Genomic DNA, 15,087 nt, shown 5'->3' on the forward strand with positions numbered 1-15,087 from the left:
CAGCTCCGGTGCTCAGAGGAAAGGAAGATCTTTGACTTCCTAATACTGTTCCCTTATAAAACAGGTAAAACCTAAAGGTGCGCTTCTCGAATAGGGGGTTGTGCATGAAAGAGAAGGATAAGGACCTGCTAGCTTCGAACTACCCAGTCCTAACTTAGTTTTGCATGTGCTATGTACACATAAATAGTTTAAGCTTCCAAGATGTCTGGATTAAAGCAGTTATTTTGCAAATCTTCAGTCAGGCAGACAGTTGGTAACTAAAAGAGAAGTAAGATAAAAACAACAGCAGTGAAGCCAAAAAAAAAAAAAAATGCCTAAGGGACTGGGAATGTTCACAAGCTACTTAGCAACATGAATTCAGGGTAGGGCATTCTAGTGTTAACAATTAAAGACCTCCTCGGTGCCAGTGAGTCCTGGTCTCCCTGACGGAACTGAAAACCACGGGGAGGGGGTGGGCGAGGAGAAAGGAGAGATGAGAACTAGCCGAAATTAACATCTTATTAGTACCGATTGCTGGCATTCTGTACTTTGTTTTTAGACCGCAAACTTTCAAACAGACTCTTACATATTTAGAGTACAATTTCCGTTTCTAACTAAATTAAAAAATCCACAATACTTGTGGTCGAATTAGAATCCCCACATGCCGGCGCACACAAGCACCCCGGCGGCGGGACGCCTGGCTCGCAGCCACGAGGGCACGCGGTGATGAGGTAAGACCGTGTCTGGAGGGAGCCCAGTCTTTTCAATCATTTCTACTTGTTTTCTACTTCATGACCCGGGTTCTCACTGAGCTTGAACACGGGAATCTGCTGACCATCCTGAAGCTTTAAGACGACCTCCTGAAGGCGCCATCTGAGAAAAAAACAGAAGAAAAGTCTCTACTCACGCACACCAAGGCAACAGACATGGCCAGGAAAGAAAAAAAAAAAAGTTGATTTTTGAATAATATCTTAAAAGGTTTTTTTTTTTTTTTTTTAAAGATTGTATTTATTTATTTGACAGATCACAAGTAGACAGAGAGGCAGGCAGAGGGAGAGGGAGAAGCAGGCTCCTTGCTGAGCGGAGAGCCCGATGCGGGGCTCGATCCCAGGACCCTGGGATCATGACCTGAGCCGAAGGCAGAGGCTTTAACCCACTGAGCCACCCAGGCGCCCCAATATCTTAAGAGCTTTAAACACTATTGTATATTGCAGCTACGTTACCATAACGCTTGAACATTGTCTGATGGACTCAGTGTTTAACCAGCATCGCTGTCAAGCAAGTTCAGCAAAGAATGAATGACGGGTGAATGGAAGGGGCACCGGGGAAGAGCTGGGGCGGCTTATTCCCCGCTTCCTAGTTCACATCCACCTTCAGCGCTGTGCTGGAGCTCCGCCAGCTCCTTCATTAATCCCAGGCTCAGGGGTCTATGAGCCCAGGGGGCACCAGGCGGGGGCTGCCCAAGGGCTGTCTGCTCTCTCGTCCTCGAGAATTCAAACCCATCTTGGCTCAACGGCAAGCATCGCAGAGGGAGGCTTCCCGAGGGGGAAATGAGCGAATGTAGCTACTGGCAACCAGACAAGAAAAGCCAATTAATGGGGTGGAGATCTAATATAAGGGATGGGATGAATAGTTCTGGAACAGGAACCCATGACTTTATTCATCTGCAGTGGCCGAGGCCGGCGTGTGAGAAGCTATTGCACAGCAGCAATTACTGGAGATCTAGACACTAACTGTGAAGTTCTTCAAGGAGAGGCTCTTCGGGAGATTGTACCGGATAAAATGTCTGGACTGAGCGAAGAGCCAGCACCCTGGCTTGGAAAGTTTCACAGCCTGGACCCCAAGCTTTGAAAAACAAACTCCTATTACGGCAATCACTTTGCTACAAGTGAAAATAGGAATCAGGATTGTTTCCGTCAGAAAGTTCTGCTCCCCCATTCCCACCCACCTTCCCACACACCTCTGAAAGGGGCCGTCTCGGGATGAGTGGACGTGGAGAAGACCCTGGGACTTGGAGCCAGAGACCGGAATCTTCAGCTGGGGGTGAAAAATGTGAGATACAATTGGATTGTTGTCCTCTAAGGAAATGAAAAAATGTTTTTAGAGTGAACCCTAAGAAGTCCAATGATCGTTCACAGAATCGGCTGTTTTCTGACTGAGCCTAGCTGCAGAATTTCCCCCCGATTTTCCATCTGGCTCCATCCAAACGTCCTGCCCCTCTCCGGACGGTTTGGTGAGGTCGTGGCAGCCCTCTCGCTGGCAAACTCAAGGGTCTGGGCACTTACAGTGATACTCGGAGAGCCACTGCTACAAGAGAACAAACCGCAGCTCCATGCGGCAACACGGACGTCAAAGGCCCGGAAGTATGGAACACACAATTTCCGGTTCCGGAATAGGCTAAACTATGTTGGAGAAAGTATCATAAAAGTGACTGTCACCAGCGGGGCTGAGGGATGTGAGAGGACCTGCTGGGAAGAGCGTGCACACGCTGAGGCGATGGGAATAGGCTACATCTAGGTGGGGGCCTGAGTTGCACTTATTAAAATTGTATGCACTTATTAAAATTCATCAAATAAGACACATTTGTATCCTTCCCTGAAGGGAAATTTCCCCCCCCCAAAAAAAATAAAACCTCTGCTTAATGATATGTTGCTTATGAGTTTAGATGAAGTGTATGGATGTCTGAAAATAACGTGTTCATGGACAGATCGGACTAGATGAACAGCTATGGGATAAAGCAAATCAAGTAAAATAACAGCTGACCCTTGAACAAGATTTCAAAATCCGCATCTAACTTCTGACTTCCCCAAAACGTAACGAATAAAAGCCTACTGTTGCCTAGAAGCCTTACTGAGAACATGACAGTTGATTAACACATACTTTGTATTATCTGTATTCTAACTCTAGTCTTACAATACAGTAAGAGGGAAAAAAGGCCAAGAAAATCATACGGAAGAGCAAATGCATCCACGGGGCCGCGCTGCACTGAAACGCAGCGTTAAGTGGGCCCACGCGGGTCAGTGTCAGGCAAGGATCAGCGCCACGCACGGAATCCAGATGGCAGTTACGTGGGTGCCACAGTGTAAATTCTTTTATCTTTTCTGTAGGTTTGAAACTTTTCATAATAAAAGAAAAAAGAAATCCCTGGTTTTAAAGGAGGAGCTATTACCAGCAAATCTTTTGGAACACACTCTGACCTCTCACGAGCTAAGACATGGCACATCTCACCTGCCCCAAACTGCCACCAAAAAAGAACTGCGTGCGCCGGGCCCTGGCCTGGCAGCCCCTCCTCTGCGCGCAGACCCCAGCCCGTGTGGGGTCCCCCCCCCACCCCGTCTTCCTGGGAAGTTTTACACCGGAGACCTTGAGCGCCTTCTGCGTCTCTGCATTCCCCACTCAGCTAGAATCGGTCCTTCACTTGCCGCGGACTCTGACGCGTTTGTTGGACAGACGAGCGCACTTCGCACTCAAGTGGGTTTACCAGGGGAACCAGAAAGGACGAGCCATGAAGAAAGCGGCCGGCATTCCTCGGAGGCAATGCGAGGAAGGGAGAAAACTACAGTTTAAGGAGCTGCTCACGCTCGCAGGAGCGCCCACTGGCTGCGGACGCACTTCGCGTCCCCAGCCGAAGCGGTGGTCCGCCACCACGGTCCCTTCCCTACAACACTCAGTCCAAGGTGGCGACCCGAGCCAGAACAACGCCCTCCCCGCCACACAGGACAATGAATTGATCCGTATCGCTCTTACAGAAGGTTCTCCACAATGCCCAGTCGTGGCTTGGCTTAGTGATTTTCTCACCCCATCCCTTACTCCAGCCTCCTCCAAGACGCCCCCCGGCCGGCAGCCTCTCCTGTCCTTTCCCGGCCTCCCAGGCGCCCAGGCCGCAGCCCGCGGGGGAAGCCGTTACCCGGGCGCTGGCGATGTCCACGAAGTTGTCCCTGTCGGAGAGCTGGAGGTGGTGCGCGCTGAGAGGGGCGCCCAGGGCTTCCAGGGCCTCAGGGTGGCTGTGCAGCTGCTCCAGGGCCAGCTGGTAATAGGAAGCCTTGGAGAAGGCCTCTAGAGGGGAAAGACAGTTGTCACATTTACTTTTCTTTTTTAGATTTGGTCACATAGACTCTCTATAGAAAGAGGATACAATTCATGTACAGCGCGGAAACAGAAAAAATGTGAAATTTCTGGATGGAAAAGTAATGAGGGACCACGGACTCCCAAGCGGTCCATTTCAGAGAAGGCACCTGGGGGAACGCGGCAGATGGACTTGGGCGAGGCACTGGATCCTTCTGTGCCTCAGTTTCTCCATCTCTCATTTCCTGCCTCAGGCATCGCCTCGTTTCCTCATCTCAAGCTTTGGCTCGGATCATCTCTAGCTTCCCTCTCGGTTCTAAAGTCCTACGACTCATGACCTGCTCCAAGTGACACGGCTAGTCTGCGGCGGAGCTGGGGCCCAGATCTGTGACTCGGGACTCCTACACACTGTCCCTTCCGCTGAGATGAAGGTCCTGATCAACCAAAAAACAAGACCACAACTTCAACAGCAAAACCCTTAGGCCAAGCAACAGACACTGAAAGTGTTCATTTGTCAAAGTTTATAGGTTTAAGGCAACAGTTCCCACAGGTAAAGCTTTTAAACTTCTCTCAGTGTTAGGTGCGTTCCCGGCCCCAAGGCTGCTGGTAACTCCAGGAAGCGTCGCCCTGGCGGCGCACGGCAGACAAGCTGTCCTTGGGAAGGGGTGAAGGTCGGCCTCCCAAGCACGGCGTTCAGTCTGGCACCGAGAAAGAGCTTCGCTGCTGTAGGCCCGATCCCCATAACAGACGGGAAAGCCAGTCTGAGCCGGGAGAAGCCAGGGACAGTGCTCCTCTCCTGGGCTGCTTCCCAGGACCGGGCCTGCAGGGGGCTGTGGGCAGGAACAGGCCAGCCAAGGCAGGAAAAGGGGGAGCAGAAGCTGGCTCCGATTTCCGTGCTCAGACACTGTCCTCAATATTTCAGAGAGCTTCCAATCCTCGGTATCTCAGGTTGTGAGATTTCTTGTACAACGACCTCAGGCACCGGCACTGATATCATCCCTCATCACACAGGTAACTGTGGGGAGAGACCCCCGCCCCCCGGGGCCACACAGACAGTGCGGAGTCTCAGCTGTCTACTGGCCAACCCCGGCCTCAGAAGGGGGAAAGGCCGGCTGGCTCCCGACCCATAAAACGCATCCATTCCTGTTGCGTCCTGGCCCCATCCCTTAGGCAGGGGCAGTGGAGACTGAGGAATTCCCGTCTGACTTATCTATCCCAGGCGGTGCTCCTCGCAGGCCACTGGAGACTCAGAGGCCTGAGGGCCAGCTCTGAAGGGAGGCAGGGCAGAGTGGACGCAGAAGACACTGAGCTCCCTTTGCCGTCTGCTGGTGACACTCGCATCCCGGCAGGACGTGAAAATGGCACAGAGTCAGGGTGAGAAGCCAAGCTGGGTGGGCATAAAGGATCTTCAAAGAAAGTCTAGAGAAAAACCATGGCTGCTTTTGGCCGCCAGAGTCACCGTGGCCTGTCTTTACAAATTCAAATTTGGGGGCAGCGGGGCCGGAAGCGGCTTCTGTCCAGATTTTACATCCTGGACTCTGCTTTTATTTTCTGCTCTCCCCAGAGCCCCTGCTCTAGTCCCCTCCTCCACTAAGTCTGCAGCAGAGAGGGGCAGGGCAGAGAGGCGGAGGGCACTTGAGAAACAGCCGGTTTCCCCACCTGTGAACCATCTGGTACCCCCTCTCCCTCCCCTCTTTACTGAGTCTCGGAACCGGAAGGGCTCTCTGGCGCGCGCCCTGGCGAGCCGGCCTGGCTGGCTTTCTGCACGGCCTCGGCTGCCCACGGAGCTGGGCCTTTTATCTGCACTTGCAGGTCCAGGGAAACCGATCGCCGGATGAGCAGGAAGCTACAGCCCATGGGAATGGCGTCCTGGCTGCTAAAAATAGCTCCCTCCTCCTCTCTCTGATCTGCTGGAAGCTCCGAAGCTTTTCCCTGGGGCGGGAGAGGGGCAGCGAGCCGGGAGGAAGCCCGCGCGGCCGGTACTCACTCTGCGTCAGGTAATAGACGAGCGCACAGCTGCCGCCGGCCAGCGCGCCCGAGGACAGCACCAGGCGGCCGAACGCCCACGGCATGCTGCTTCCTGGAGACGCGAAAACAAAAGACACGGGTTTATTGTTACATTCAGGTTTATGCCAAGGGCCTTCGCCTGGGTGGGGGCCCGTGGAGAAAGGAAAGCTGAAAAGAAAGCGAGGCGGCGAGGCCACCGTGCCCGCTTGCGTCCTTTCAGAAAGCCGGGCCGGTCCGGGAGCAAACCGGGGGCGCCCTCCCGAGAGTGGCCCGCATCCAGGCCCCAGGCCGCGGGGGCGCCGCGGAGCACAGAGCAAGCATTCAGCGCCCCCGGCTCTCCGGACAGGGCCCCGCCTGCCTGCCAAGCCCGCGCGGCCGGGAAGCACAGCCGCTTTGTGCCCGGCCGGCTGGTAAACAGGAAGCGGGTCCTTTTGTCCCGAGAGCCGGTCTGATGAGCCTACGAACGGGCTGGCGTGGTCACTGGCTGCTTTCTTTCATATTTTGAAAAATGTCCCACCCCCTGGATGAGGAATGAGCAGATGGAGAGGGGCCGCTCGGCCACTTCAGCGCGCACCCCCACCCTGGCCCGAGCTCCCGTCCCAACCCCGGGCGGGACCTCCTGGCGCCGCTGGCCTGCGTCCCTGCGGCCGTTTAGCCACTGCCCACACCTGGCCTGGGCCTTTCTGCGAGGCTCCGAGATACCCGGCCGTAAAACAGAGGAGGCCACTGGCTTCGATCCCGGCCACCACTCAAATGCCCACAGGACCACACAAGTCACACAAACGAGGGCAGACACTGACGAGTGAGCAGCGCGCGGCCAAGGGACAGCTTCCCCCTGGCTCCAGCCGACAGGGTTATGTGGGCCAAACCCGAATGGCTCTCCCAGGATTGAGAGAAATGGGAAACGGTTCCAATTTTAAATGTTGACAACCAACTAAAAACACGAAACAAACAAAACAAAAAACCAACAAGACCCCTGTGAGTCAGATTCTCCGTGTTGGCTTCCGGTGGGCTGCGACCACGCACGCTGCAGGAGCCGCATCCTCACCCTCTGTGAGATTTAGGTTAATTCCTCTGTCTTGATATTTCTCCAAAAAGAAATGAGATTTTGGACAGAGATGGAAATCCCAGTGTATATAAAGGGAAAGAGGAAAAGTGCTTATGACCCCATTTGAAGACTTAACCTTAGAATTTATGCGCTTCTTTGGGACAAAGCCTTTGATGCGACATAAAGGGGTCCAAGGCATTGTCGTGCAAGAGAACTGACCAGAACGCCAGTTCCTCCGCCAGCTGGACCTGTGAGTCAGGGTATCTATATCCTCACCACCCCTCCTTGACCTTCTAGAATACAGAGCGTAGTAACAACAGTCTCCTTATCCTTTCTGAAACCTGCAGGTACATGAATCCACGAAAAGGCCTGTTGGAGAAAGTTCCCCATGTGGATATTCTTTCTGGGAACCCAGAACTAAACAGACTCCCAGGCAGAGCTAAAGTTGACCTGTTCAACACTAAATAACATTAAATTGAGGTTTATATACGGAAAGGATTTTCATCAACGTATCAAATTAGGGAGGATAAAGCTGTAGATCATCCTTGTATTAATTTACTTACATCCAGTTTTATTCAACTAAGAGAAAGCCACTAAAACCCCAGACACAGGTAGCAGGATTGCTGTGCCGGCCGGTGCCGGGTAGCATGTAAGAACATTCCCCAGAGCTGAGCGTAGGTCAGTTACAGCAATACGATCTGGGAAAAGCCATTTAGTCTCATAATGCAAATGGTCAGAGCATCTCCGAAAAATGCATGAATCAGACCTTGCCTGATGCCAAGGGCAGTCAGAAGGGTGGGGCGGTGAGCATGAGTCACGGGAACTCCCCGCAAGGCTGTACTTTCTAAAGCTGGCAGGAGGCCTGCGGCGGAAACGGTCCTGAAACGATGCGGAGAAGAGCCACCCATCTCTCACGGGAAGGTACAGTCCCAAGTGGACACTAGAGACCAGGAAAACCCGCAACTGTTAAGGGAGTAATTTACACGGACTAACTTGACTACTCCGGCGGTTCTGATGGGGAACGCGGCCCTGGAGCATTCATTACCTTGGCCAGTTCACAGCACAGCTTTCTTGAAGATCATCAAAGGAAAGGTGCGCTGCAATTAGATAAAGATTTTACATTAAAATCACTTTTCAAACCCAATTCTCTCTGATTTCCAGTTTTAGACAGCCAAAATTTATTACCAGTCCAAGCCTTGCAACATGAATAAGAAGTTAGGTTTAAATTTCAAAACAAGCCTGGTCTATAAAGGGCCCCAGTTCCCCCCTTTCTCTTCTGCCCTACTAAGGAGAGACAGCCAAGCCTGCTGGTTTCCTGCGCTTGGGCTCTATATCTCTCGCGGCGATCAGACAACCGGCGTGGGGGGGGCAGAACCCGCAGCAGGTGTCTGACCACAGTTCCCGTAAGCCTGGGGCCAGGCAGCCGCCCATCAAAATGAGACGCTAGCAATAGAAGCTGTACACTGTAACTAAAGATAGTTTCTCAGGGTTAAAAAGAAACAGCAGTGTAGTAAGTGTATGCATAGACATTAATATAATAAGTAACACATCTCTCTCACTGTTAGGTGCTTGGCACCTATATTCTGAGCACTGCGCACAGAATAATGCATTTAACTCTCCCAATCACCCCATGAAGAAGGAAGTAGTTATCATCCCCATTTTACAGATCAGTAACTGAGGCACAGAGAGGTGAAGCAGAGGGCCCAAAGTCACAGACATGTGTCCATGTGGTAGCACTGGGATTCAGACCCCGGCAGGCCCGGGATCTGTGCTCTTAACCACCCTGACACGCTGACTGTAAGATACCTGCTGATTTCAGAAATGCTGAAACATTAAAAAAATAACTGTATCTGAATATAGCCATAATGTTCAGTGCAAGAAGGTCTTATCATATACGCCTTTCCTGCTATCTTTCGTGGTAAGAAAATGGCAGGTACTGGGACTTCCACTCTTTTGTTTGGCGAACGGTTGCTGAGGGCCTGTTCCGGTCGGACAAGCAGCGCTGCGGATCCACAAAAGGGCCATCAAGTAAACTGCGCAGTTGGGCGCAGCACGATCCTCGCAGGCTGCTGTTTCCAGGTCACACGCCCTAGACTCCTGTTCTTTAAGACGGTCTTCCAATAGTTGGAAGAGCTGAAAGTGATGGAGGAAGGGGTGGGTGCCTTTTCCTAATTTCCACAAAGGTGCCTACAGGCAAGCCGCAGCCTGGTGAGTCAACCAGACATGCGCACCAGGAGAGGAAGTGACACCCAGGAGCCCCGGACTCTGCCCGGAGTGCGTCAGCAGAGGTTTCACCGAGGAAATGGACTCAGAAGAGAAAGCAGCGAGACAGGCTTCAATCAGTGGAAACGGAGAGCAAAGGCCTAGCAGCAACCCCCGCCCACCACCCTCAGCTACAGAAGTACAGGGGAGTGGGAGGAGCTCAAGCCACAGGACAGTGGTAGGGAAACTGAGGCAGTTCCTGCTAAGGGAGGCCATCCACCCAGAGCTGCTGGGCTCTACTCCGCAGATGAGGGGCTGCAGAGAGGGGGCGGGGGGCAGCCACGCGGCAGGACCAGTCAGATGACCTATGACAGAGAGCGAGACCAAGAGCTAACACCGAGGTAGGAAGAGTATATCAAAAAGGCAGTTTCTTAAAATATTTATTTACTAATTGGTACATGAGCTTATTCTCAAAAGGATGACAGGGCTAATAAGGCTGCGTATTTTAGAAGAAAAGAAAAAAAATGAAAGAGGATATGAAGCCAAACAGAAAATAATTTTAAGAAAAGAAATAGAGCTGAGGTAAAGTCAGTGCACGGAAGTACATGCTCTCGTGCACTAGATATTTCTCTAAGGAAGCCAAAGATCTGACACCGAGTTTCCCATCTGCTCGGCAGAAAGGGAAGTCTGGGCAGTTCCAAGCGCCAGAGTGTCCGTGGGGTAATGCGGACCAGCAGCGGGGGAGGAACACACGCCCCAACACACAAAGCCCGAGAAAGCTCTCCCATACGCGCCCAGCACTGGAGTCTCTGAAGTGGCCAGCCCTGCAAACGACATCCCCAGAATTCCTTCCTAGAAGTTCACAGCTTCTGGGCGCCTGGGTGACTCAGTCGGTTAAGCCATTGCCTTTGGCTCAGGTCATGATCCCGGAGTCCCGGGATGGAGTCCCAGGTCGGGCTCCCAGCTCCATGGGGAGTCTGCTTCTCCCTCTGACCTTCTCCCCTCTCATGCTCTCTCTCTCCCTCTCAAATAAATAAATAAAATCTTTTTTAAAAATTTCACAACTTCCAAAGATCCTTTTTTTTTTGCAATATCCCATAATAAAAGCCACAATCACAGTCCACGGAAAAGCATAACCAAGTGGCCAAACAGTGAGGCCTGAGCGGGAAGCTCCGATGGGGCACCTTGACTCAAAGGAGACATGAGGCGGTCATGACTGACCTGCTCCCTGTGCGTGAAAGTGAGGGGAGGGTCTGGGAGCGGGGTTAGGGGCGGAGAACAGGGACTCAGTTCCTGCTCCTTTTCTGTCCATTTCGGTTCACCTGCCTCATCAGCTGTTTTGAAGAAAGAACTCAGCAGCCCCCAACCTCACACACACAAAATACAAAAAGCCATAGTAGAGAACTAGAGATAGATGTTAGGCTAACTCCGGGATTGTTCATTTTAGAACTAAGCTTTTGAGAACTGAAATTTTTAAGCTTTGATGTGAAAATCTGCAAGAAACTCAAATTCCGTTACTAATACACAGTCAGTTGAGCGAAGATTTTTTGCTTTACAGCTAAGTAAGAGGCAAGGCTTGTGACACATTTTGAAAATTAAGTTGGTTAGCCACAAGAAGGTAGAACAAAGTACAAGCAAGCTCTCTTCAGAAAGCAGTCCTAGTAGCTCTGCTCTGACACACAAAGGGTGACTTGGGTCCCCAAAGGCAATGGCTTGCAAACTTTCTAGAGGCAAAGGGCAATCTGTGAAACAGATGCCAGCAGAGCTGCTCAAGCCAGCACAGGGCTGGAGGGCCCTCCGGTCTGCCTCCCCCGAGCCCCCGGCCAGATGAAGGTCTGCAGGAAGTACCATTAGGGGGGTAAACAGAAGCAGCCAGAGGGTTCAAGCCACAGGCAGGATCTGACCAGGGAAGCATGAAGGCAGTCTGCTGGTACGACCTCAACCTGGGCTGCACGTAAGAATCATCTGAAAAGCTTCCCCAAAAATCCCCCAAAATCAAAAACAGATGTCCAGGCCACTCCCCAGATCAATTAAAACAGAATCCATGGGAGAGAGATCTAGGCACAGGCGTTTTTTACCTCCTCAGGTAATATGCAGCCACGCTTAGGAACCAGGGGTCTGCAGGACCAAAGCACAGAAAGTCAGCAATGGCCTGAAGTTCAACGGCTGGTCACGTGCTCCTGGGAAGTTAGAGACTGGAAACAGATCTCTCCAGGCCACACACCCTGCCTACCCCCGTCACATCTTGAGAGACTTAGAGCCTACAGCAGTAAATGGAATGGACTCCTCTTCCCAAGGATTCTGGCAAGACCGGACAAGAGGCAAACTACACTAGGGGGCCAGGTCAGATGATGAGAACCTCAAGCAGAGATTTGCCAGTCCAGGAGATAAAATCCCGAGCTTAATAAAAGTTGAGCTCAGGAGGCCCTCACATTGAAACAATCATCCCAAAACCCAGCTGAGGAAGACGGACCAATCTACAGATAAAAATCCTTGATTTTTAACAGGCATTTTTCTCACATTGTATATTTCTGAAAGTCCGGTTATGTCTTACGAACTGAAATCTCCGTAGTAAAGTGATTCTTTCCTCTATACCACCATCCCCAAATCATTAAAACCGTGACTACCTTAATCTCTGGGCATGACATAAGGCAGCAGAAGTGGAGAAAGGCCAGAAGCTGACACATGAACCCAGAGCCACGTGACCTTCCCAGCCAGACTATTAACGTTCCATGGTTCTCTCTAACTCCGGGCTTTGCTAGGGGAGCCCCATTTCAGGAATCATCTGCCTGCTCACTTACTTTCCTCCAGATCACATATGGCGGCCTGGCTTGTCCCACATCTGAGCGACTACTATGGGCCAGGCACAATGAACATTTTATACACTCTATTAATATAATATCTATGAAGGACAGATATTTTTGCCTTTTTGGAGCCAGACAAAAAGCCTCAGGACAGGTTCTGAATCAGCTCATCTGTTCCACAGCAGAGCTATTACCGGCCTCTGTCTGATCCCAGAGGCCACGGTTTTTTTTCCACTAAGTAACAAAACCCGTGTTACAGACCAGAGGTTTCAGAACAGTCAGCTTCCCATGTGGATGATATGTGCTGTCCAAACGCCACTCCACAAGTTCCCAGGTGATCCCTGCAGGAAGCAAGCAAATCATCCCTATCCTGGGAAATAGTTTAATCAATATATCCCCAAGTGATAACTTTAGGGCTCAAGACAAAACAAAGACGTAAAAAATCTATTTAGAGACAACAGGCAGAGGAGGAGAGACAGATCTTCCCTGTTTATTGAATGAGACTGGCCACTGCTACTACCCCGAGGATTACATATCCTTCCAGCCTTTATAAAATCAAAACCATGAGGCATACAGGAATCAATGCCTAAGAAAAGAGAGATGAAAAAAACTAAGTCAATAGGAACTTAAATTAGAATGAAAGGGTAACAAACAAAAAGACAAAAATACAGAAAAAAATAAGATTTTAAGAAAAAAGTATGAATAGCAAAATTAAGAAATAAAAGAAGGTAAACTTTTAAAAAACAAACGTATTATATTTGAGATAAAAGAGACAAAATGGCTAACACCAAAGAACAAAAAGATAAAAGCATGCGAGTAAATACATAAGATTAAGAAAAAATGAAAAGAACTTAAATGTTTTCACTCACAAAAAAAAAAAAAAGTGAGGTGATACATTTATTAATTAACTTGATGGAGGAATCCTTTCACGGTATATATGCATATGAAATCATCATAATGTACCCTGTAAGTACCTTGTAATTTTGTCAATCATACCTCAACAAAAAGAGGTCATGATGTTGACATGTGGCCACTAGCATAGAACACCCAGTGCCCATTCCATCACATGCCCTCCTTAATGTCCATCGCCCAGTTACCCCATCCCCCCACCCACCTCCCCTCTAGCAACCCTCAGTTTGTTTCCCAGAGTTAAGAGTCTTTCATGGTTTGCCTCCCTCTCTGATTTCTTCCCATTCAGTCATCCCTCCCTTCCCCTATGATCCTCTGTGCTGTTTCTTATATTCTACCTTGAGTGAAACCATATAGTAATTGTCTTTCTCTGACTGACTGCGCTCAGCTCCAGTTCCATCCATGTCGATATAAATGGTAAGATTTCATCATTTCTGATGGCTGAGTAATATTCCACTGTGTATATACGAACCACATCTTCTTTATCCATTCCTCTGTCAATGGATATCTGGGCTCTTTCCACAGTTTGGCTATTGTGGACAGTGCTGCTATAAACAACGGGGTGCATGTGCTCCTTCAAATCACTACCTTTGTATCTTTGGGGTAAATACCTACTAGTGCAATTGCTGGGTCATAGGGTAGCTCTATTTTTTTTTTTTTTTTAAGATTTTATTTATTTATTTTGACAGAGAGAGAGATCACAAGTAGGCAGACAGGCAGGCAGAGAGAGAGGAGGAAGCAGGCTCCCTGCTGAGCAGAAAGCCCGATGCGGGACTCGATCCCAGGACCCTGAGATCATGACCTGAGCCGAAGGCAGTGGCTTAACTAACCCACTGAGCCACCCAGGCGCCCCGGGTAGCTCTATTTTTAACTTCTTGAGAAACCTCCATACTGTTCCCACAACCTCTTATTTCTAACAGGCCGATCAACAGGCAAGGACCCTGGCATGAGTGACTCCCCCACCCCTTCTTAACCTGAGTTAAGAATGTTAATAAGAGGCTGTCCATATTCTTTCTATCATAAGTATCTGTTAGTGATCAGGGGGAGACCATGATTACCTGGAGAGAGGGCCCAGTACCAATAAAAATAATTAACATTTTAAAAATATTAGTAAAATGTAAGATAAAAAAGACAACAACTAGATTAAGAGAGCACCAGGCTACCACTTCCTGACCTGAATTTACAAATCCCATTTCAAACATCTGTAAAGGGGCACCTGGGTGGCTCAGTCGCTCAGCGTCTGACTTCAGCTCAGATCCCAGGGTCCTGGGATCAAGTCCCTCATTGGGCTCCCTGCTCAGCGGGAAGCCTGCTTCTCCCTCTCCCACTACCCCTACTTGTGTTCCCTCTCCCCGTGTGTGTGTGTGTGTGTGTGTGTGTCAAATAAATAAATAAATGAAAGAATAAAGAACTTTACAAGAGATACTATTATAAAAAAATAAAAATAAAAAAAAACAAAACATCTGTAAAGAAATACAAAGGAAATGACAGAAGGTAGAGCCTGCTTTGAGCGTTAACAATTTGCTAGAGTCTGGGAGAAATTTCTAATAAGTACGGCGTAAACGCAGACCGAGAAACACACCCATAGCCTCTGAAGGGGAAGAACCAGGAAATACGAGGGAAGAGGTTTCAGGTCCTCACCCCTCTCCACCACTCCAGAGCTGCTAGGTTGGCAGCAATCGGCAAATAGGCCGGCCCGTCCCACACTGGTAAGTCCTGAACAGCCACTCTCCCTTCCCCATCCAGAAGCTCTTTTTCTGAATCCATTTGGAGACTCCTGTCCTAGTAAGTACCGCCCTGCAATAATTAGAGGCAAGACTGGCAGCGGCAACAACTGACTGTAAGAAGTAAAATAAGGTGGAGAAAAGCTATTTGGACATTTCCGTTTATAGGAGTAACTTACTACCTCTAAAAACCAAGAGCAACGGGAATAAGGAGACATTGTCCTGAGAAAGAAATGGAAGAAATTTAGATAAGGAGAGATTTCAAGGAAACCTGAAAATGCAATAGCAGAAGTGACATTTAGCCCAGGAGAAAAAGAGAATTAACACGGTGGAAAAGCTGAATTCATAA

At 49.8% G+C, this 15,087-nt stretch overlaps 1 protein-coding gene across 1 annotated transcript; it reads right to left on the bottom strand.

Annotated features, from left to right (window-relative positions):
• Positions 1 to 480: 480 nt before the first annotated feature.
• On the bottom strand, positions 481 to 14,781 carry LOC111157005. Its single transcript, XM_022518211.1, has 6 exons — positions 14,656 to 14,781; positions 8,996 to 9,232; positions 6,032 to 6,542; positions 3,887 to 4,035; positions 1,940 to 2,016; positions 481 to 852 (listed from the first exon to the last, which is right to left on the bottom strand). The coding sequence occupies exons 1-6, from the start codon at positions 14,779 to 14,781 to the stop codon at positions 753 to 755; spliced, it is 1,200 nt and encodes a 399-aa protein (XP_022373919.1). The 3' UTR covers positions 481 to 752.
• Positions 14,782 to 15,087: the final 306 nt, after the last annotated feature.

Source organism: Enhydra lutris, unplaced genomic scaffold (assembly GCF_002288905.1).
Source record: "Enhydra lutris kenyoni isolate GAN:26980312 unplaced genomic scaffold, ASM228890v2 scaffoldscaffold51, whole genome shotgun sequence".
Taxonomy (NCBI): Eukaryota; Metazoa; Chordata; class Mammalia; order Carnivora; family Mustelidae; genus Enhydra; species Enhydra lutris.